Source organism: Pleuronectes platessa, chromosome 9 (assembly GCF_947347685.1).
Source record: "Pleuronectes platessa chromosome 9, fPlePla1.1, whole genome shotgun sequence".
NCBI lineage: Eukaryota > Metazoa > Chordata > Actinopteri > Pleuronectiformes > Pleuronectidae > Pleuronectes > Pleuronectes platessa.
The window spans coordinates 15340316-15362294 of record NC_070634.1 but is presented as its reverse complement, the minus strand read 5'-3'; the positions used below and the strand labels follow the sequence as shown (position 1 = coordinate 15362294).

At 43.4% G+C, this 21979-nt stretch overlaps 1 protein-coding gene across 1 annotated transcript; it reads left to right on the top strand.

The window, feature by feature from the left end:
* The first annotated feature begins 498 nt into the window (after window positions 1–498).
* tnfaip8l1 (tumor necrosis factor, alpha-induced protein 8-like 1) lies at window positions 499–15869 on the top strand. The gene is made up of 3 exons (XM_053430905.1): window positions 499–813; window positions 11997–12276; window positions 13489–15869. Exons 2-3 carry the CDS (start codon window positions 12005–12007, stop codon window positions 13775–13777), a joined length of 561 nt encoding a protein of 186 aa, XP_053286880.1. The 5' UTR covers window positions 499–813; window positions 11997–12004; the 3' UTR covers window positions 13778–15869.
* The last annotated feature ends 6110 nt before the right edge of the window (window positions 15870–21979 follow it).

Below are 21979 nucleotides of genomic sequence, written 5' to 3'. Positions count from 1 at the left end.
TCACACACACACACACACACACTAACCATTACCTCTCTCTCTCTCTCTCACCCACACACAGACACCCATCTCTCTCACACACACACACACACCCCTCTCAGATGCTGTGAAGGCTAATGAAGTGTTGGTAGATCACCACAGTCACATTATGATAACATGACATTTTGTAAGTGTCCTGTAAATGGTCATGTAAATCCGAAAAACAAACAAACATGTGTAATTCAACAGGTCCCTCTATCATCCCGTCCCGGACAGAAACACCGCTGCACACAGTTCCTGCTCATTGTTCCCACAGCACCGTTTCCTCCGGGACACTTCCAGCCCTGGGGACCGCGGAGTGGACCAGGATAATTACTGGAAACACTAAATGGGGGGGGGGGGTGCTGGCTGTAAAACGCTCCTTTCTTCTCTGCCTGGCTTGATTGGGCCGGTGCCACGCCCACTCGGGGCTCCCCCATTGGTCCAGACCTCCATCAATCCGGTGATCCGCCGGTCCCCCACAAGTTTGAAACTTCTTTTTTTTTTCCTTCCTACAAGTGGGAGGAGGACTCGAGTTACAACCAACTCTTGTAAGCGATCTGACCAGCGGGGCCGAGCGAGGAGAACACTGAATAATTCACACGTCTGTGCCTGGGTCAAGGCTGCGGAGCAGAGGAGGACATTTTCTTCTTCTTAAAAGCGACCCCGCGAGCAGGAACATGCTGTGAAGCGACGGGTCCCTGCGCTGCCAGGATGAAGGCTTGAGAAGTTTCCTCCGCATTAACGTGACATCTCTCGCCACACACACACACGCCACCGAGCCCGGACACCGAGGTGAGTGCAACACGTCGCCGGCGGGTTCGAACGCTCCAGCGGGTTTTAATGAAGCATCTGATCCACTGACAACAAACCACCACAGCTACTGGTCCTTGTCCCAGGCCCGAGGTCCCCACACTGCCGAGTCTGTTTGAACCCGAAAACCTCACCCACACCCCTTTACCCACGCTCAACATACACACACATGAGAAGTTGGTGGCACTCGTGTTTGTTTGTTGGGTCGGGTTCTCTCTCTGTACAGGCTGTGTTTTCCAGAGGAAGTCAGAGGAAGTAACAGCCAAGTCTGTTTCTTATCAGTTCGGACGAGATTCTGAGGATGAAGCAACCAACATGGTTCCAGTGGGTTTGGTGAGAGGCCATCACCGGCTGCTGGGGCCAGGGTTAGGAGGTTTCATTAGAGCAATATTAAATAGCTGACATTAGTTTGGAGTTTGGACCAATGATCATTTGTTGAGGGCGATACCGATATTAGGGAGTTCAATTTATAGAAATTGGCATCGATTCCCAATATGTCTAGATAACGCCTCGATTAGGTCTAAATAAAAAACTATATATGAAAATGCTAACATTAACAACGTAAAATGTAAGCATGAATGCACATCTTTTCTGCATGGTTTATACTGTCATATACAAGTTTTTATATCAGCACATAATAAACCCAGATATTCACATCTCGGTAAAAGGTGATATCGGCTGATTTGTATCGTCTATAATGTCGGTCAGGCTTTGATTCAATCACCTCTCAGGTACAAAGGTTTTTCATATCACACGGGTTTTATTGTTTTTTGATAAGCATTGGACGTCTGGTCGGTCGGCACACCCACATGCACCAATACAATCCAAAGTCTACTGCTTTGGTCTGCGTTTGGTGAATAAGAAGCAATTTGTAATCGCTTTCATTTCACATTTCAAAGTTTCAGTGAAGTGTGTCCATCTTCCAGAATTTGGAAGCCACCCAGGTAATGTAGGTATTATGTGGTTAATACAAATTGTACAAACTCTCCTCTGTTCACTCTCTCAGAAGAAATTGACGAGTGATTAAATGGAGTGGTCCCTGCTTGTTTAAACACGTAGTAATCCACTGCAAACCAAGACGGCAAAGTGGGAAGACGTATGTTTTGCAAACACTGATATGTTTTGTAACACATTGCTGTGTTTACGTTGTAAGGCCCCGCTCCAGAACAAGGCTGGAGTGTGGATGAATAGCGTCACTGTGCTGCCGGGGCTCTGGCAGGTCCTAGCACACATTATTATGCGCAGCCTCAACAGACATGCCGTCTGAATTATGGCCTTGGATTAGGAGTTGGTGTTTGCTGCTCTCCCGTGCATTAGCTGTGTCTGTGGTGAAATAATTTTGTGTTTTTGTTCGTCCCACTCTGTTTTAGTTGCCATGGCTTCCTTTGTGTCTTTGTTGCAGTTGTTAGCATCAGATGAGAAGCTGTGTGCTGAGGCAAGGCCAAAATGAATATCGTGGAATAACTAAAGAACTTTTTTGGGGGAAATCGTGATAAGAGAATCTCCCTCTCAATTGTTTTTTTGCCTGCGACTATTTTTTAAATGAAAGAATGTCTCCATCCTCACATGAATATCTCAGAAAATAAACAATCTGAAGGTGCTGCCTTGAGCTTGTGATAACCATATTTCACTGCTTTCTGACATTTTGTTGTATAAAACATGAAGCGGTTCATTAACATGATAATCAATGATAGAAATAATAATTGTCCTATCCAGCCCTTACTGCTCAAGTTCGTGTGCATTGCTGTGGGCATCATGAAAATGAAAGCGCACTATGGTGCAATGAGGTACAATTAAAGTCCATTTGTTTTAGATTTCATCCATGACTGGTTTTAATGATTATTTGCATTTCATCATTAATCATAGCTCTGTGCTTCACAATGCCTTCGTCATTGTGTCAACACAGTATGGTTCTCGAGACAATAGATACAAATGTGCAATAGCTGCCCAGCAGGATTAGACAGAGGCCGATGAGCCTCATTTATGTGTGTTTCACTGTAACTGTATCGGTGCAGATCCCCTTCCCTGAGCAGCTCTGAGAAAAGGACAATACATTCACGTTGCCAGACATTCCCGAAGCCGTGCTATTAAGGGTAGAGCTTCAAATTGCAGCAGAAGTGCTCGAGACAGTGCTCCTGCTGCGGAGAAGCCATGGTAACTCATTGACACGGCGAGAGCGGTGTTTGACCTGCGTCGACTAGGCTGCAAAGTTCAGCCACACACACGCAGGTGGCCTCCAGTTTCCCTGGAAACCCCAAACACTCTGAGCATGTGGCCCTGTCTCAAAGAGCGGAGACCTGCAAATATCACGGCATTGTTTGAAATGGAGAGAGCGAGGGGATGGTGTCATCTGCCAATAAACCGGACTCGATCGAGATCCCACTCGAGTCATGTATTAGTCACAGTCATGTCCTCTCAGATCGGCCCCCCTCTGTTTTCACTGAGCTCCATCCCTGCTGTTTCTGCAGCCAGGCACAGTGGTATTTGCCATTCCATTAACATTCTGAGTTAACAAATTATGCACTCTGGGCTTGAGGTGAAGAATATTAGTCATAATGTCCCCTGCTCTTATGGTGGCCTTAATTAAAATGTCATAAGCCCAGACATCAGTCATAGCTCGAGCCCCAGTTAGCACCTTGATTATGTTTTTCATTATTTTCAGTGCTGTTAAGATGCTAATTCTATTATCAAAGTGAAGTCATGGCCTGGCTCTTTTGTTATTTGTTCTTTATCAGTCTTTCTTTATTCACAATTGTGTTATCTGGAGTCCGTTCAGTTGTAATGATAAAACAACTATCCACTTATGAATTTCACTGCTTGAGCAAATGTTGTCCGTGTGTGTGTTGTGTTGGCCCTCAGGCAGCACAGCAGTGACTCTATTCCCAGCCTGATTACACATGTGTAACTCTGACCGATGTTTCTGAATGAACATTATCAACTCAGCCACTGTATTGTACTGTATTTGCTGATATTCCATCTTTTAACCCTGGCCCACATTGGCCCGGCTCAACCTGTTGCACCGTAGCACACTCCTCCTAGCTTGCGGTCTATTTTAGTCCAAATCGGCAGGCTGAATAATTTATCCACGATCCTTTATATGCTGATGCGTTAATTATTAATTGTCTAGTGGGCTCTGGCAGCTCTAAGAAAACTGTTAAAAAGGGTAGGATGGGGCATGGTGTCTGAGAGGGAGGCACAAATTGCCTCCTCTCAGCGGATCCGCACACATCCTCACAGATGATGACTGTGTGGGAAGATGAGAACACGACAGCACACAAGCATCATTTACAAAACCGAGAGCATACATGCATGTATGTAGTATGTGCCCATATGTGTTATGCATCTGTACTGGGTGAAACATACAGCACTCGTGTCGGAGCTACTGCGCCAGATGAGTGAGGCCATTACACAAACTTCTCAGCCTGCCACATATTGTCCAATTGTGTGCCGCACAACATTCAAGGCTCTGGCTCTGTTATTAGCAGTCAGCACCTCCTCTGTTATGCAACATCTCAAGAGAAGAGCGAGACGAACACTACAAAACTTGATGAAAGATGAAATGGGAGCATTCAGTTGTCCTGAAATCCTGCTGTTGATTCCCTAACAGTGGAGTGGTTCCAGTTTTACAGCTCGTTTGAGTGGCTGCACGTCCTCTCTGAACACAAAGCACGGATGTACCTTATATAACAGCCGGGACCGTCTATTGTTTCTCAAACCAGAGACGGATTATATCATGCAGCTGGGTGGTGTCTGTGGAGGAAGAACTTGTCTCATTCAAGACTTGCTGATAAGGATTCTATAATGACATCCGTAATAAAAAAAAAAACATAGCCTTTCCTTTACAATTTTTTTTCTATCCACTCTTGTCATTTTGTTTTTCTGGCAGCTGTTCAGTTCTGTTTGGCTTTTAGTTTGATTGGTGTCAGGAAAGCGAAGACAGTTTTACCGTCAACTCTGTTTTCACACATTGGCCGTGTTTTATTAGCATTTTACTTAATCATTGTTTTTTCATCACCATTTTTTTTGTACCACATCAGCGGGTAAGGTTAGGATGAGGGTTGTGGATGGATTAGGCCTTCAGGAAATGAGGGTTAGGGTAAGTAAGCCTATGTCAAGTCCCCAAAAGTGACAGTGTTTAGTGGTTTTAGTCAGCTGTAGGACTTGGCTACATGTTTGGATGAATGATGCTACACAAATAAAGTCACATAATCGTCACATCACTGTAGCCGTGTAGAAGGAGCGGCCTCCTTCAGAGGACATGGTCTGCACAGCCCAACATGGAGGCAGCCCCATGGTCTTCTGACATGTCTTCCGTTAGCTGTTCGGTTGAGTTGAGGTTATGTTTAGTCATTTTTAGCTTTTGTATGAGAGATGTTGATTTGATTCTGCATGTCATTGTGCATTTGTTTTGTGTTAATTTAGCTAAATACAAATTCAGTTCAATACAACAACTCCACCTCCACTGAAGTATTTTTGAATTAATTAAACACATTCAAAGCAAAGATATCAAATCTTCTAGCTCCAGCATTTCAAATGTCATGTTTTGCTTCTGTCACATGCTTACATGATAATAAACTGAATATCTTTATTTGTATCTGTTGCGTCAAAGAAATTTGTGACCACTATTTGACTATTAAATTATTCTATTTATGGTATTTTGCATGTGTTGGACAGTAGCAGGAAACAGCAGGAGAGAGGCCATGGGGAGGGATAGAGAGTGGAGAGACAGATGGTAAAGGTCAGCGGCTGGACTCCAATTGGAGGCGTCTCAGGTTAATGTCTGGGACATCTGGGTCGCCAAGGTTGATGTTCTTGAAGATGTGAAGGACTCAAATCAAGAAAGAAAGAAGAAGATGTTAATAAGGCACATCTGAATGTTGACACGTCATTGTGAGGACACAGCGGAGCACAGAGCTGTTGACAGTAATTGGCCCTGTCCCTGTAGCAGTGAAGCTTTTCTCTGCCGTCTCTTTCAGGGTCACAGTGCCCTGGTCCATGCGGCCACTGATCCCCGAAGAGCAGAAAAGTCGTGACACTTTCTGCTGCCATCAACCAATCACTTATAGGATGACGTGTCATGGAAAGTTCTGCACCCTCTGCCAAAGCTTTTCAATTTGTGGTGTCCAGGCAGTGTAGAAACACACTTGTTATTAGTCTCCTCTTTGTGCTGCCTGTTATCAGTAAGCACTGAGCTGTGTAGATTGGAAGGATGTATTAGAGCTGGGATATTTCGGGCATAGTGGCCTCTTCTTCCTCATGAGGTGTGATGGCATCATTCGGAGTGGGCGGATCCAATGTTTGGCCTTTTCCCACATGTCACACCTCAGCTTTAGTTTGACTAACAAGTGAGAACAATGGATGCAGAAACCCTAACCTGGATCCTGCTCGATGCCACGTTCACATCATGTTGGCTTGCTCCTAAATATCAGCAGCCAAAAAGTCCCAAACATGTTGATATGAACTGGAATGTGCGGAATTTCCGTGTTGACGACAGCTTCCCCTCTTGGTATTTTACCAATTCTGAATGTCACAGAAACAAATCCTATTACTGAAAGAGTTGATAGGTCATTCAAAATCAATTAATGTTAAATAAAAATGTTGAACCTTTGTGTTCTGCACTGGTATTTAGACAAACAAGCATTTATTTAAAGGTCTTGAGCTCCAACAACATATTATGACACTATTTTCACTACATCCTTTGGCATTTAGATTTTCTTTGACTTGAAAAGAAAGTCAAGATCCTCGTTGATAGTGTTGGTATGAACATGAGTTATGAGCAGTCTAGCTAAACATTGTTTTGTCCTTGTCAGTTTGTTTTGTTTGAAGTAATATTTCAACATTTTGGGAAATGTGCTGATTCACTTTCTTGCTTCAGATGAGGAACTAAACAGACGCCACTATCATATTTGTCAAGTAAATATAAGGTTACAGTCGGCAGCTGGCCGGCTGCACTTTGGGGCCATCACTGCTCCCAGCAGAGAAACAGTCTGTTGTAAACCACATCGGCTTCTGCGCAGGGTCAAACAAATGAGGTATAATGTTTAAATTATTCAGCTACAGAGGTGCTGCTACTTGGATTACTGTTACATCCAGAGCAGAGGAGTTGTTTCCAGTTTTTGTGTTTCCTGAACAGATTTTGAGCAACACAAATATCCCAAGAAATAAATCTTATGTTAAAGACAAATCTCATCCGTTGAACTTATAAACAATCCACAGGTTGAAAACCACTAAGTTAAAGTAATGATCAAACAATAAAAGAAACGATTAACAGATTAATCATTAATGGCAAAAGCCCTATTTGTAGGGTTGATGTATATTAATTGGTAATATGTATTTTTTAAAGTGATCGTTTAATGAAGGCTGGTAAAAACATTTTAAATGGGGTCATTAGTGGCAAATTAGTTGTACAATGTGTTTCGGTTGTCAGATGGATTGCAGACCTTATCCACTGCATCAGTCTCAAATGTTTTAGAATATAATGACATCTAGCAGTAATACCTCTCTTTCCACAAATGCACATCCGCTTTACCCGGCTTTAAGTCCAAAGAGGCAGAACAAATGAAACCTGGATAAGGAAGCACCTACCAGCTTCACCTGACCCTTCTTCCGTAATCCTTAAAAGCATTTAGGTTACTTCCTTATCACCTCAGCCTCTTTATACAGCTTTTCACCAGACTCTCACAGGCCCTCTGCACCTGCAGGAGGGTGAGAGAATTACCCAGACTCCCTCAGTGTCACGAGGCATCCATCCAGCACTGCGTAGGGTCTGGTTTCATTTCCCACTGAGTCATGTTTGCGCAGCTTCTGCACACTTGTCTTTGTGAGTGAATCTATGCTGGCTTGTTTTGAGCGAATTGATGAGATTGTAGCTTGTCTGCTGTAATTATGTGGAGGAGCTGTTGGCTGCCGCAGCCTGTCTTTGTTTTCCATTTCATTTTCAGCTGCTCGTAAAGCGTGGGCCTATCAGTAATGTGTAGGCATACATGTGTGCGGGTGTGCAGATGCTGTGCGCGCTGTGGTGGCTGCGGCTTGTGTGGTTTTGCAGCGACACAGCAGTGTGAGCCGCTGTCATGTCTTGTTCTGCCTTGAATCCGTTAACAGTTTCCCTCTATAAATACTATGGAGATGCTGTGTCAGGGCTGGCCAGACGGTCCCTGGGCACCGGACTGCACAGGCTTTTTAAATTTGGCACTAAGCACTCAAATGCTGCAAAGTCACCAAGAAAAAAGAAAAAATGATTCCACGATCAAAAAACCTTTCATCACTCTGAGCACTTGTCCCATAAGGACCTTTTTTCCCCCGGGAAGCCTTTATATTTCTTGCCATGGGGGGAATTAGGGGGGGGGAAGCGAAGGCCACAGTAAGGATTCCCCTCTATCCTGAAGATAAGAGCCAGGGGTCTTTAATAGCACTCTGCGGCTCAAAGTGAAATATCAGACCGACAAGTGCAGCCACGTTTCAAGTGTTTGTTTTCATGGATACGAAAGACGATCACTCCTCCCTTTTTATTCATCCGCAGCCGACAGCTATGATGGCTCTGGTCCCCAGTGAGAGTGGAATTTAATGAGCACCATGAAATCGCCCTCCAATCTGAGAAAAAAGTTGCTTTTCTTAATGTGCCCATTATCCATTTTGCACTTTTTAAAAACCCCCGTACATCCATCAGCAGAGGTGTGGGGAGGGAGAGAGGGAGGTGAATGCAGACGCTCTCGATGTGTTGCTGTGAGCGATTCTCCTCCTCCGGACCATTGTGATTAGAGGGTGACAGCAGGACTAAGTGATTGTTTTCAGTCGCCCCTCACATAGAGATATATCTCAAGCTCTGTTTGTGGTGTTCTCTTCAGCCCGATCATTGGTGTCTTTCTCCTTGTAATGCATTTCTAACACGTTGCATCAGGAGATCAAGATTTTCTGTAAGTGCAGACGGCAAGTTTACGATCATGGGCACAGGCCCGCTGAAACGTTCCAGCTTCTGCAACGAGACAGAGAGACAGACAGACAGAGAGGGAGTAAACCTAGATTCAGCATTAAACAGTGTATAAATGACCTCTCATTCAGCCACCTACCTCCTCCTGATATCTCAGGATTGATGTATAACACTAACACACGCACACACACAAACGCACACACTCTTCTTTTTCCCCTCTCTATCTCTGTGCCTTTGCTCTGCCTCTCCCCATGTGTCTCCTCCTTGGGAAGCGTCCTGCTGACACTCTCTCTAAGGAGTCTTATTGATATTCTTGGAGAGGCATTGCAGTGAGCGAGCGAGGGGGAGAGGGGAATGAAAGTCACAGACGTATCACGCCTTCTAGTACCAGCAACTGTAAAAATCACAAGTCACCCAGCAGGAATATGTCACCACTCATTTTGTCAGCCTCACTAATAGCATTTTGCCTGCTTCCGATTTGTCTATTGTTCCCCAGCCCCAGGATAGGCAATTGGCCAATCACATATATTCTCCGTTTAGCTTCAGGGTGGCTTCCATGTGGATTAAGATTAATTCCCCATTGTGATATGAATGGAGCAATTTGCTTGAATGTAATTGCATTGTATTCACCATGGCAGCCACCCATTAGGCTACATTTAGTGTTATAGTGAGACGGAGGAAATAAGGTTGGACCGTTGAGTCTTCTTTTATGTTCGTCAGTTCCTGAGGTGAAGAAGTGTTTTACACGTCTGCCCATGCATTTCCTTGATTACTTGCAATCATCACAGTATAGCTAGGTTATAATTTTGTCATATTGGTCCCTATGGATTTATATAATGCACTAAGATTAGGCTTACAAATTAATTCTCAAATATAGAATCTTCTCTTAAAACAAGTAGTTATATGGAAACCTTCACTAAAATTGGAACATTATCATTTAAAATAGAAATTGGGAAGAACACACATTTTGGTCTCTGGAAAAAAAAGTTTTTGAGAGGGAACATCCGATAAATGATGATACAATATGGATTTGAATCTGAAGGAGTGTTGAGTTCCTCTTTGGACTCTGACCTGGACTTATTTCCTGCTTCCTGTTTTCTGTACAGGAGCGCTGTTGTTATCATGTGAAACTGTGTCAGTGTGTTTATAACTGGGGGCTGATCTTTTCGTTTCATTTTACACAACTAGTTGGGAAGAAATCAAATTTAAACCCTGAGCTGAAGGAGGCTGTCTGTGTTGACTTGTAATTGTCAACAATTTCTCTAGGCTTCAATAGAGTTTGACCAATTTATCGGTTCGCTGATATGCGCCAACATGAAAACTTTGATAATGCTAATAACCGCAGGAATAGTAGCTAATATTTACCAGGTCTGTTGTGTTAGTTTTGCATTCAAACACTTAAAGGGGACATATTATGAAAATTCCACTTTTGTAGTGCTTCTACACGTCAACACTCAAAACAGGTCAATCTGAGGAGGGCTGTTTTAAATGATCCTTGTGGTACTTTGACCAAAATATGTGACAGACATTTCATTAAGACCTCAAGGAACCACATCAACTGTGGTAAAATGGGCATAATATGTCCCCTTTTAAATTGGCCCTAAACACAAAGAACAACGTTTTGCAGGAATTCGGCCACATACTGCAAAGTATTGGACAAATTAGTTTGGATAAAAAAACATTCATCCTCTGGGATCATCAAATTTCTACAGTATTTCCACCCTGTGGTGGCGCTAGAGGAAACCTTAGGGGATCATAAAACCGTAACTACTTTTGTGTCTGTCCAACAAGTAGAAATTGAGATGTATGACACAGGTGAAACCTTTGATGTGAATGTGGCACTCGAACAAAAGTCAGAGGATCACCACAGTCATTGTAATTCATCCCGTCGGGACCTTGAATATCCGCAGACGAATATTATTGCTTTCCGTTGCCCTCCGACTCTCCTCTACTCCCGGGTTATCTGCGGAGATATGTGAAGGTGAAGGAGGGAGCGCACGGGAAAGTAGATTTGTATTATATTTCAATAACGCAGTACAAACCTGCAGAAGTGACCTGCGGAGTGCATTGAGATGCAGCCGATGGAATGATGTGGTGTGCTGCAGACCTACCCCCCCAGGCCCCCCCCCCCCACTCCCCCTCCACCACCAGCCTATTTATGAGCCTCCATCATGGGCGCAGCTTTTCAGTGAGTCACACTCCGCTCTGTAACACAATCATCAACACACAAACATCAACACACAGTCGAAAGCGGCATCATACATAAATCAAGGGAGGACGCGTGCCATGAATGAGTTGACACTGTCTGCTGCTGACTTTCACACACACACACACACTACACACACACAAACACACACCACACACACACACGCACACGCCCACAAACACAACCTGCTCACTGAATGCATCCTGATTATTGGGGTCCAGACTCCAGATCACATTGTCTGCTTTGTGTGTGAGCGCTCGGTCTGTAACTTGACTTCACTCCTACACACACTGTGACACATTCTTCACCAACTACCTCGTACCCGCTGGAAGCCAGAGGGTTGCTGGGACTAATTTGACAGCTGCCACGGCTCATTATCTGATAAAGGGGACAGCTCTTGGCCCTGCAGTTTAAACGGTATTAGTGTAGATGCTATTTGCAATAACCTTACACATTGCCTGCTGTCAGGGTAATATGTTTGACCCTCTTTTGCTTTCACGATGAGAAGGTTTAAGCAGACTTCTAAGGGAGGCTAACATCCCTTCATTTCTAGTTTTAACGTCAAATATAGGACACAGGCGAACAAACACGTATTCACACATCATTTCACGAGGGTTTCTGCAGAAAGAAACTAGAATGGCACTCTGCAGAGCGCATTCCACTGCCATGGCCCACCAGTCGCCTTATATTCAATCAGCTGCAACAAATTGCATACACTAACAGATATCAGTCCCCTCAATAAAGGTTATTCATATCCAACATCGATGCAGTATTCCCCGGATATCTGGAAAGAAAACCACACGCCTTATATCTGGATCTACGCAAAATTGTTTGGGTTCTCTCTTTGCATATGCTCCATCATTCCACCAAGTTCTGTTGAAATCATTTGAGTAGTTTTTGCATAATCATCGTACAGACCTTCAAAATAATGGTCTCTCAGAGGTAAAGTTGTCTATTGTCCGAGATCACAATCATTGACTGTTTTCCCTTCCCCCCCCCCCCCCCCCCTACCTCTGTCTCATCTTGACCCAGACCTGACAATGGACTCCTTCAGCACCAAGAGCTTGGCCCTGCAGGCGCAGAAGAAGCTGATGAGCAAGATGGCCACCAAGAGCATGGCCAGCCTCTTCATTGACGACACCAGCAGCGATGTGCTGGACGAGCTGTACCGCGTCACCAAGGAGTACACCCGAAACCGCAAGGAGTCCCAGAAGATCATCAAGAACCTGATCAAGATGGTGGTGAAGCTGGGGGTTCTCTTTAGAAACAACCAATTCAACGGCGAGGAGCTGATCCTAGTGGACAACTTCAGGTAGGCGGGACTCTGTCACAACAACAACCTTGTAAAACCTGAGGATTTTCTAATGCCCCACAAAAATCGAAGCAGATTAAAACAATTTGAGAGCTTAAACCTTTGGCTTGTATTGTGAAATCATTGTATTTACCCTGGAAGCTGTCGGTCTTTACCCTTGGCCTGCAGGGATTCTGGCTCTTACTCATGGAAATCCTCCTCTTCAAACACCTCTCTCACTCACTGAGCCTGCTGGCAGCTCAGCGGGCATGTCAGAGTATGTGTCTGAATCTTTTGAGTTGTTGTCGTTGTGGTTGTCATACAAACAACTGCTGTACTCATCTTCAGTGGTGTGGCCGTCGCTCATGTCATAAACCTTTGTTTGATCTGTGAGCTTTTCTGTGGGCTGAGACTATTGACAAGTTTCTATTTAATCAGTCATTTTCTTAAAAATAACCCCATCGTAAAAAGTTTTCATATGTTTCATCTGATTTATAAAGAGAGAAGCACACGGGCGTTGTTCTGATCTTAATGTTCGAGCTATGTCAACATTTCCAAACTCAACCTATCAACACTTGTGAAGCTCAGTTACATGACAATAAGACCTCAGGAAGTCTTATGGCCCAGCGGTTGTTTGTCAGGAAATGGTTAAAGTACATAACTTCCTTTTTAAAACAATTCGTTTTTATCAACATCAATTGCAGAGTTTGTATTGTTTTCACCATCTGTGCTTGTGTGTGTGTAATCATGACCAGAAGCCTCTAACTTAAAGTCTTGCTACCTTTCCTTTTAGTGTACAAATTCCCCAAAAATACTTTATTTGCTTTTAATCAATCTAAACAATTTTCTTTAAAGAAATGTAAACTCTCAAGTGGCTCCAATGAAAAGTTTCTACAAGATGATTAAATGTAAAATTGTTTGTCAGAAGGTCGCGATCATTGTTGCCTGCTGATGGAAGCAAATTTAGTAGATCAGTTTAGATATCATCCACTAAAACAATAAAACTCTAGGTGGGTGTATTAGCATGGAGCTGTATGGCTGTGAAGAACAATACAATAAGTGATATATGGGGGCAGTAAAACTTTTGCAAAGAAAATCACAAGACAGCACTTTCTATTTTTACTTGCGTCTGCTGCCCCAGTCAGAATTAGAAACTGACAGCCTCTCCTCTCTCTCTCTCTCCTCTCTCTCTCTCTCTCTCTCTCTCTCTCTCTCTCTCTTCTCGTCTCACAGGAAGAAAGTCCACACTCTGGCCATGACGGCGGTCAGCTTCCACCAGATAGAGTTCACCTTTGACCGCCGCGTCATGAGCGCCATTTTGAACGAGTGCCGCGAGCTGCTGCACCAGGCCATCAAACGCCACCTGACAGCCAAGAGCCACGCGAGAGTCAACCACGTCTTCAATCACTTTGCCGACTGCGACTTCCTGGCCGCTCTCTACGGGCCCTCGGAGGTTTATCGCGGCCACCTGCTGAGGATCTGCAACGGCGTCAACAAGATGCTCGACGACGGGAACCTCTGACCCCCCCACCCCGTTTGCCTCGTCTTCAGGCACCTTTACCTCTAGTCGCCCTTCATGTACCATCTTTTAGTTGTTGTTTTTTTCCCAAGGTGACAATCGTGAACATTTTTCTACTTCCATTTGTTGAGTTTGTGTTTGTGTCTTTCACATATTACTGTAACACTGAAATTCTCTCTGCTAGTTAGACCAAAGACTTTTTTTCTTTTTTTCTTTTTATCTCGTCTGACTTTCTGTTATTTTACAGTAAACAAAACCCAGCATTTTTTCCTCTTTGTTTTAAATGAATGTAAAACTTAATGCTCTTCAGTATATTCAGGGGTAGGAGCCTTGACAACTGTGCCTTGAACATGTTTTCCCTTCATTCCAAGGGCGCTGCGTTGGTGCTGTGACATAATCAAAAAGACACATATTCAGTTATATCTCTGTTTGGTGCCTTTTTTAATAGACGACAATGTTTCCGGGTGTAACAGAGGAGGAAAGAAAGTGAGTTTCCATCTTTTTCTAAATACCCAAGGAAATATCGCATTTCTTTTTTTTGTTTTGTTTTTGTGTTTTTCAAAAAGTAGTATTGCACTCAATCCTGAAGAAGCGCTGTACTGTACTGTACTGTACTTTTCCTGCAACAGTGAGACCATGTGAAGCATGGCGGTCGAGTAATCCTGCTTAGGCTGCATTTTGAAGCTCTCACCCTCATGCACTGTACTCCACTCCAGGCTTGGCTTGTGTTTTAGAAGGCACCTATAAACCCAGTTTGCCCTTTAACGGTCTGGTTTATAGCCGCCACAACAAAGATGAAGGATTTGGGTCATAAGGGGGCCGTAAACGTGAAGCAATTTGATTGTTCTGTGTATTGCTGATTGTCCCAGCGCTGACTCGAGCGTCTCATTGACTGTGCGCTCATCATTACTTCTTGAGCATTATTTGACCAGATCAAAATCTGTAAAACAATGGACGTTGTTGCACTGGGGTCAGCTGCGTTGTGTTGCCTCGGCTTTATCCTAACAACTCGGGTTTAAAATCGGATAGATGTGAACTAGAAAGACTCCCCATGCAGCTCTGTGTCTGTGGACAGGGCCGGGCCTAGTTATTAGAGCAGAGACAAACACAGTACATGATTGTACTCTCCCTCTGCAATTATCGCTCCCGGCTCTGGGGTTGTATAATGGCCTGCAGCCTGCCTACGTCGACTAGTCCCTCCATTTCCTCACATGGCAGCCTTCATGTTTTGTGATGGACATAACCGTCTCTGTTTGCACGATGCAAATCCTTTTTAATGGACTAAAAGCATTTGTGTTTCTTCCTTATGACGGAACATTTCACACAACCTTACATAATAGCCATCTTTCCCTCTCTGTTTTTTTTTTTGTGTGTGTTTGTATCACTGAGCCTGACTTGGAGCCTGTTTTGTGCTGCGGCCTCATTTTGTATTCTGTGTGTGTGTGTGTGTTTGTGTGCATACCTGTGAGAGAATTGGAAATTGAGCTGTGTAATAAGCGCTGTGCTTCTCCAGATAGGTTTGCTGAAACTTGTACTTCATCCACAGCAGCTCTGCCAAAGATAAGGTGACTGATGCGACTCCAAATGCCGCCTTCATTTTTATTGCCCCCTCAGAGGAACACTTCAGACAACAGTATGCACTTGATACTTAAAACCCTGCAAATGGTGATTAATGGAGACAAAGGTGATTTCGGTTCGTTTTTTTAAAATTCTTACACGACTTCCCTGAGTTTCTTCTTGTTTGTTAAATCTGACTGAGGCTTCGACGTTAATCCTTTTCTTTAAGTCCTTGAGAACCGATGACTTTAATTGTCTTTTGGATGCCATTTTCTCCAATCCCTCCACATCTCAGGGTTAAGTTTAAATCTCCCTAGTTTCAAAATCCACCACGATTGAAAGATTAGGAACCTTTGCCGAAGCCTCAACTCTTTTTTTTAACTAAAGCCCTCAAATGAAGCATGTGTTTCATTTTGTGTTTTGGTTTTTGAGGATTGTGAACTGTTTGTATTTTCGCTCATGTACATATCATTGTTTTTGTTTCTCTGCATTGTATCCAGACACGACAAATATAATACAATCTACTTTTTTAAAACAATACATTTCTTGTCTTTTTTTCTTTTTTGTTTCTTCCCATTGGTACGTCCGATGTTGGAAATTTTCCAGTCTGATCAGAAGGGTAATCTGACGAAAGTCTGACCTGGATTTACTCGGCAAAATCCCTTCCTCCCTCTCCCAGCATTGTTAGGAAGTCATGCAAGCAAACACACAAAACCCCCATCGGCCGGACAAACAATTCAAAGTTTAGGTCATTTCTTTCCGCCTTCCGACAGAGCGGTCAGAGGTATAACAGGAAGCCGGGGAGCCAGAAATACTCCTTGCTACTGTTTTGGGAAACTCGAACATTCAGCTCGGCCTGCAGCTCAAGCTCAGCATGAGTAATACTCGTGAATTCAGTTTGAGTTTAATCTTTGACTCTGGAATGATAATTTGGCCTGTGGCTCATCTGCAAGGCCTCCCTGCAGCAAACTTGAAAGGCTGCTGCAGCAGCAAGTGCCCAATTCTCCTCAAATGGTCATTGCAACATGTATTTCTTTTATTTAAAGGAAAGGCACTGGTGAGTTGAGAGAGTTAAGACCAAAGACTCAGATGTGACCCATTCTTTCTCTGTACTTCCACCTCTTCTCATGTCAAATAAAGTAAAAACACCCTGACATCCACTTTACTTTGTTTGTATTGTAGTTGTGCAAGCGCTGAAATTGTTTGATTTGTGCGTCTAAAGTTGAAATTTATTATTTTTTAATTACTTTCCTCTCAGTCTGTGCGTCTCAAACACTTTAAGAAAATTAAAATTTCCAACTGACTGTCACGACTTGATTATCAGTGGATGTGACTGAGGGCTCTAATACATTTCGTTGAAGCTAGCTTTCACTGGGGCATAATTATCATTTCTACATAATGAAGTGACTACAGAGGAGCTGTCCTGCATCCTAAGGAGGAGGGCGTTGAAAAGATGGAAGCGTGCGGAGGAGCCATTACTCTCTCCACTCATGTTCCCAGCGCAGATCACTGAGTTATTTGTGCTGCAGACTTCAAAACCTGAAGCAAACAAAAGTTGAGCAGAGCTGCTGCTGCGTACTTCTCTGTAGGATCAAATATGACAAAGGGATGATTCTCTTGCTCGGCTGTGTACACGTACAACCCCGCAACAAAAGGACAAACCGAGCCTCGGTGTTTCACGCTCTATCACCGCAAGGATACAGACAGTTAGTTTTGGCATACTGCTGCTAAGTCTGGCCGCCTGTCAACATGGGCTCAAACACCCTAATGTTTGAGTTCTGGGTGGTGCACCAAAACAAATCACACAGCATCGTGTTCAAACAGCAGGCAATATATTCTGGTCTCATACAACATCGCACAGTCACATTTGTAGATTAACTTCATCAGACGCCGGTGACGGAACCTTTTAGGCCTCAGGAGGTTTTTGTCACAATGAGAAAAGATGCTGAAGAGGTCAAAGCTCCGGTAACACTTCTTTAACACAACTTTAATGTCACTCCCTTACCTCTGTACAAGCCTGGGACAGCAATTGGCCTGACGTCACATGACCATATGACCTACCCTGTCTTTGTAGCAGCCCCATTGGCTGATGTTTATTGGAGGTGTATGATTGGTTGATTGTATATTTGCCAGTGGTTTGAGGCATTATGTTTATTGGTTGTCTGTCTTTCCCATTCTTGTGAACCAAATATCTGAAGAACACCTCAAGGAATCTCTCGAAATTTAGTACAAGCATTCACTTTGCCTTACTGGTAATAGAATTCGTTGGTTAGAGGTCAAAGGTCAAGGTCGCTGTGACTTTCCAAAGCACATTTCTTTGCCTCGTGAACACGATATCTCAGGAACACCTCCACAGAATCCTTTCAAATTTAGTACCAACGTTCACTTGGACGAATCTGATTTCTGAGACTTTAAAAATCACGTTAATGCCTGCAACATGTCGGTAGCACCATATGGGAATTTCTTCAAATTTGGTACAAATGTTCAGCTGGACTCAAAGATGAGCTCATTAGATTGTGGATGTCAAAGGTCACAGTCTGGCCTTCCTTATGACTACATTTCCAAGAGTTCCCTTCGAGAGATTTTCAGTGGTCAGGAGACTGGCAAGAAAAAAGATATAGACTGAACTTGGACTGGTCGCGGGGCCATACAACCCCCAGGGCAATAATTCTGGTTTATATGTGTCCTGGTTAAATGATGCTTGTAGAAAGGTTTATGATGACTCTGATGAAGGTCACAAGCAAAACACGTCCATGCTGGGAAGGTTTTGACCTCTGAAGGCTGAATGAGTGAAACAGGACGGGGATTGTGTCAAAAGACGAGTGGCACGAAATCAGAAAGTGCTTAATGATGCAGCTATTTCTATGATGACATATTTATTGTACCTTTAAATCAAATAAAAATTAATGAAGCTTCATGTGAGAGGTGGGTATATATTTTCAGCGGCAGATACCTGCATCAGACGCTGTGTGAATTATTGCGCGAGGTTACATACATTATGTAAAACATTTTGTCACGTGTTGATTGAGTCAACTCCTCGCCTGTTGATGCTGTCACCTCATTGCTATGAAAATCCGTGTGTTGCTGACGTGCAGATCCAACAGTGTGCTCAGAGGGGTGAAGCCTTTTACACCAGGCCATCGCTGACCTTTTGAGCATTTCCCATTTTTTCCTCACCACCAGTCTCATGAAGGTTAGCCGGCAGAGCACTGCTTATGTATTACTTTGCTTTTGTAGTCCTTCCACATCATCACTCATCCAGTATGCTTAAAGGTGCTCTCCCCTCTGGCAGGCGCCGCTATGATGTCAGCTTTCCAAGTTCGAAGTCTTTCAAAACTCTTTTTTTCTTTCTTTCTCCTCTCCTGTCTTCCTCCCCTTTTTCCCTGCCTCTCTTCGACTCTTTCTCAATGTCCCCCGTCACTCTCTTCTTCCTCCTCTCTCTAGTCCTCGGAGAGCACCTGACTGATGTGTTGTTCAAGGATGAAAAGCACGGCGGAGCGGAATCGAAAAGCAAACAACACAAAAATATACATGAGAGGACGGCACTGTACACACTCACAACAGAACTCCAGTGCCGGAGCCCTGAGGATTATCAACAGCATGACACTGGACACTTCAGGGAAGGCAGCATCTGCTCACTTCCATATTTAAGACCGTCCAAAAAAAATAAAAGAACATTGTGTTCTCAAGACCCTGCTCATTTTTTTTTGCTTTATGTAAATACAGTCGGGTGAACACATACAATCCTTTCCAAGCGGCACATTTGTGCTGCTCAGGTGGCTGCAGAAAGTTCTCCGAGCGCCCTGAGGCCTTCACACTGTGACTGAAAGCAATTTTGCACGGTAAATTTTGGAGTGACACGAGGCCTTTTGGCTTTCAAAGCGTCGCTTTAACATCTATCTCTTCCACCAGGTTACGTAAGGTGTTCAGTGATGTGCTCCCTCTCCCTCTTTCTCTCTTGTCTGTCTCCTCAAAGAAATTCCACCAGGAAACTGTATCTGCAGTGGCAGGGAAGTTCAGCAAACACACACACACCCACACACACACCCACACACGTATGCAGCTGAAGTGTTGTGGCACGCACGCTCTGCTGCTTCCCAGCGGGCAGTCGGCCTGTTACACGACTCGAAACAAAAAGAGGCAGAGCTGCAGGGGGCGACAGGCAAGGTGACAGGGTCCCTCTTCACCCTGCACCAGCCTGTTCCACCTATTCTGAATACTACAATCAGACAGAAAGGGTTTGAAAAGCCAAGTTTTTGTTCGAGCAAAACACTTAAAGACAGTTTTTTTTTTTGTTCTTCAGTCCTTCACACACGTTTACCGCAAATTAACATAAAGGATGGAGAGAAGGCGACCAGACTCGAGAGGCTGCTCCAGTCGGCTCTAAATGGAAAGCAACTGTGACGACTACTTATTATTCCACATTGACTTTAAAATGAGCAATGATTGTGTGGTTCCCTGCCATGTTATTTATGGACCACACAAAGAGGGTGGCTGATTGGAGGAAAAGGGAGACATACACACACGCACATGCACACACACATGCACAAACACACACACACACACACATACAAAAAATATGTTCAGGCAAGGTTTCTTTTCAAATATTTTCAATCAAACTTACAATTTCCAACTTATTGGAAGTGATGGGATGTAACAAAGTACAATGACCTCAATATTGTACTTAAGTACATTTTATGGATGTATACCTTTTATTATTTAGATTTGTTTTCCAGGTACTTTTCACTTGTACTCCACCACAGTAAACAGCTGTACTTTCTTCACTAATACATTTGTACAAAGCAGTGCAGTACATGTTCACATTGTTTTTTTTTACTTAGTAAACGAGAGGACCGACAGCCAGGCAGACAGGTGTCAGACAGATAGATAGATAGATAGATAGATAGATAGATAGATAGATAGATAGATACACGTGTATAAACCATACTAAAATGGTTATAAGGAAATCTCTAATAAATAATCAACAGATTAATAAGTGATATTAACATTACCATTGTTTGGCCAAAAAGGAGTAGGAAGAAGCAACATGGTTCTTGTCCTTCCCCAACAATGAATTAAATTGAAAATGCACCTTATATAATGATATGTCCATCCGTGTCCATCATACCCAACACAAATAATTTGATTGTGAACAGAAATAAATAACTGTCACAGTTATAATTACCTCTCAAATATAATGTGCCTTTGCTTTCCCTTTATGAAGAAAAGTTAATGTGGAAAATGTCATCACTGTCCTGTGAAAACCACGCTCCTCTAAATAGGTTCATCGGGTTTATTTAGCTTTGAGAAACAGACTCTTAATCCCCCAGTTTATCAAACAAGACAAGGTCAAAACCTGGCATATGGCGGAACCGCGAAGCTGTGGTCAATATGCAAATCTGAGGATGCTGCTAAAATAACTCAATGCAAAGAAGCTAAATCCTGCTCGAAAATGTCGTTAAATGTCACGAGATGTTATAAGACCCTAACTATGACGCCACCGGGTTGTATTAGCATTCTGCCAAGTGTCAGCAAGTTTAATTTTGTATTTGCTTCTCTCCCGCTCTCCCTGCTTACATATACAGAAGTTTAATACAAGTTTTCCCGATAAAGCTGATCTCATGGGTGTTGGTTTTTGTTGTCAGGCGACAGACCACGTACGAAGCAGTGACGGACACGTGGCCCATTAAGACTTCATGTTACCCAGCAGTCACTTTCAAACCGTTTCCAAGCTGCTGCTCCGCTCTGCTAAAACCCCGATTTTTTTAACCGCGCCGTTGTTTCATAAAAATCTCATACACGTGCATTACAGACAACAGATGTGCTGTGATTTCATATTTACTTGTAAAATGACCCTTCTGGGAGAAAGATAGCTCCTTTTCCAGCTGCTGTGCGGACATGGAGATGCAGAGGAGTGTGTGCCTGCCCCTTTATACCAACTAGACTCTATGAAAGTAAAACATACCGTTTATATCTAGATGCATGTGATGAATGTCCTCTCTCACAGACAGCTTTTTTTAATGTTTCATTTTAAGCCCCAAACTTGCATCTTTCTGGGTTGCATCTTTAATAACAGCTCAGAAACCCTTAACACTCCACCAGAGCCAGAGCCTTTATTAATCATACTCGGAGTCTCTGGAGTATTAAGTACACTCATCACAGCACAGCCACAATTACTCTCTTGCTGCCTCATCACAGCTAAGTATTAAAAAAAAATCTATTACTTGCCTCCAAAATGTGGCCACATGATCTAACCAATTCATTTCATTAGGGAGGGATAAGATATATCTTACAGGACAGACTCCCACGGCATAATGTGATTTGGAAACCCTTCATATCACATCTGGCACACAGAGGTTTCCTGCTCTGTGCGTTTTATCTAATAAGTTGATGAGTGGGGGGTAGGGGGCCAGGGGAACAGGAGAGGTTTAGGAAGATAAAAGGGAAGATAAAGGTTTGAACTTAATGGAGCTTTTCTTCTTTATCTGAGTTATGTTCACATTTTAGGGTTTATGTTTATTTTCCATCCATTCTCCCATTAACTGAGCTGCTTATATTGCAGAAGGACTGGAGCCAACACCAGCCGGGGAGGAGGCGGCGTTCATCCAGGACAGGTAGTCAGTGCATCACAGGGTCAACGTAAAGAGA

Coding starts and splice junctions, on each gene's coding strand:
- tnfaip8l1 (XM_053430905.1), top strand. CDS start 12,005: ATGGACTCCTTCAGCACCAAGAGCTTGGCCCTGCAGGCGCAGAAGAAG. Junction 12,277..13,488: donor ATCCTAGTGGACAACTTCAG/GTAGGCGGGACT, acceptor CTCGTCTCACAG/GAAGAAAGTCCACACTCTGG.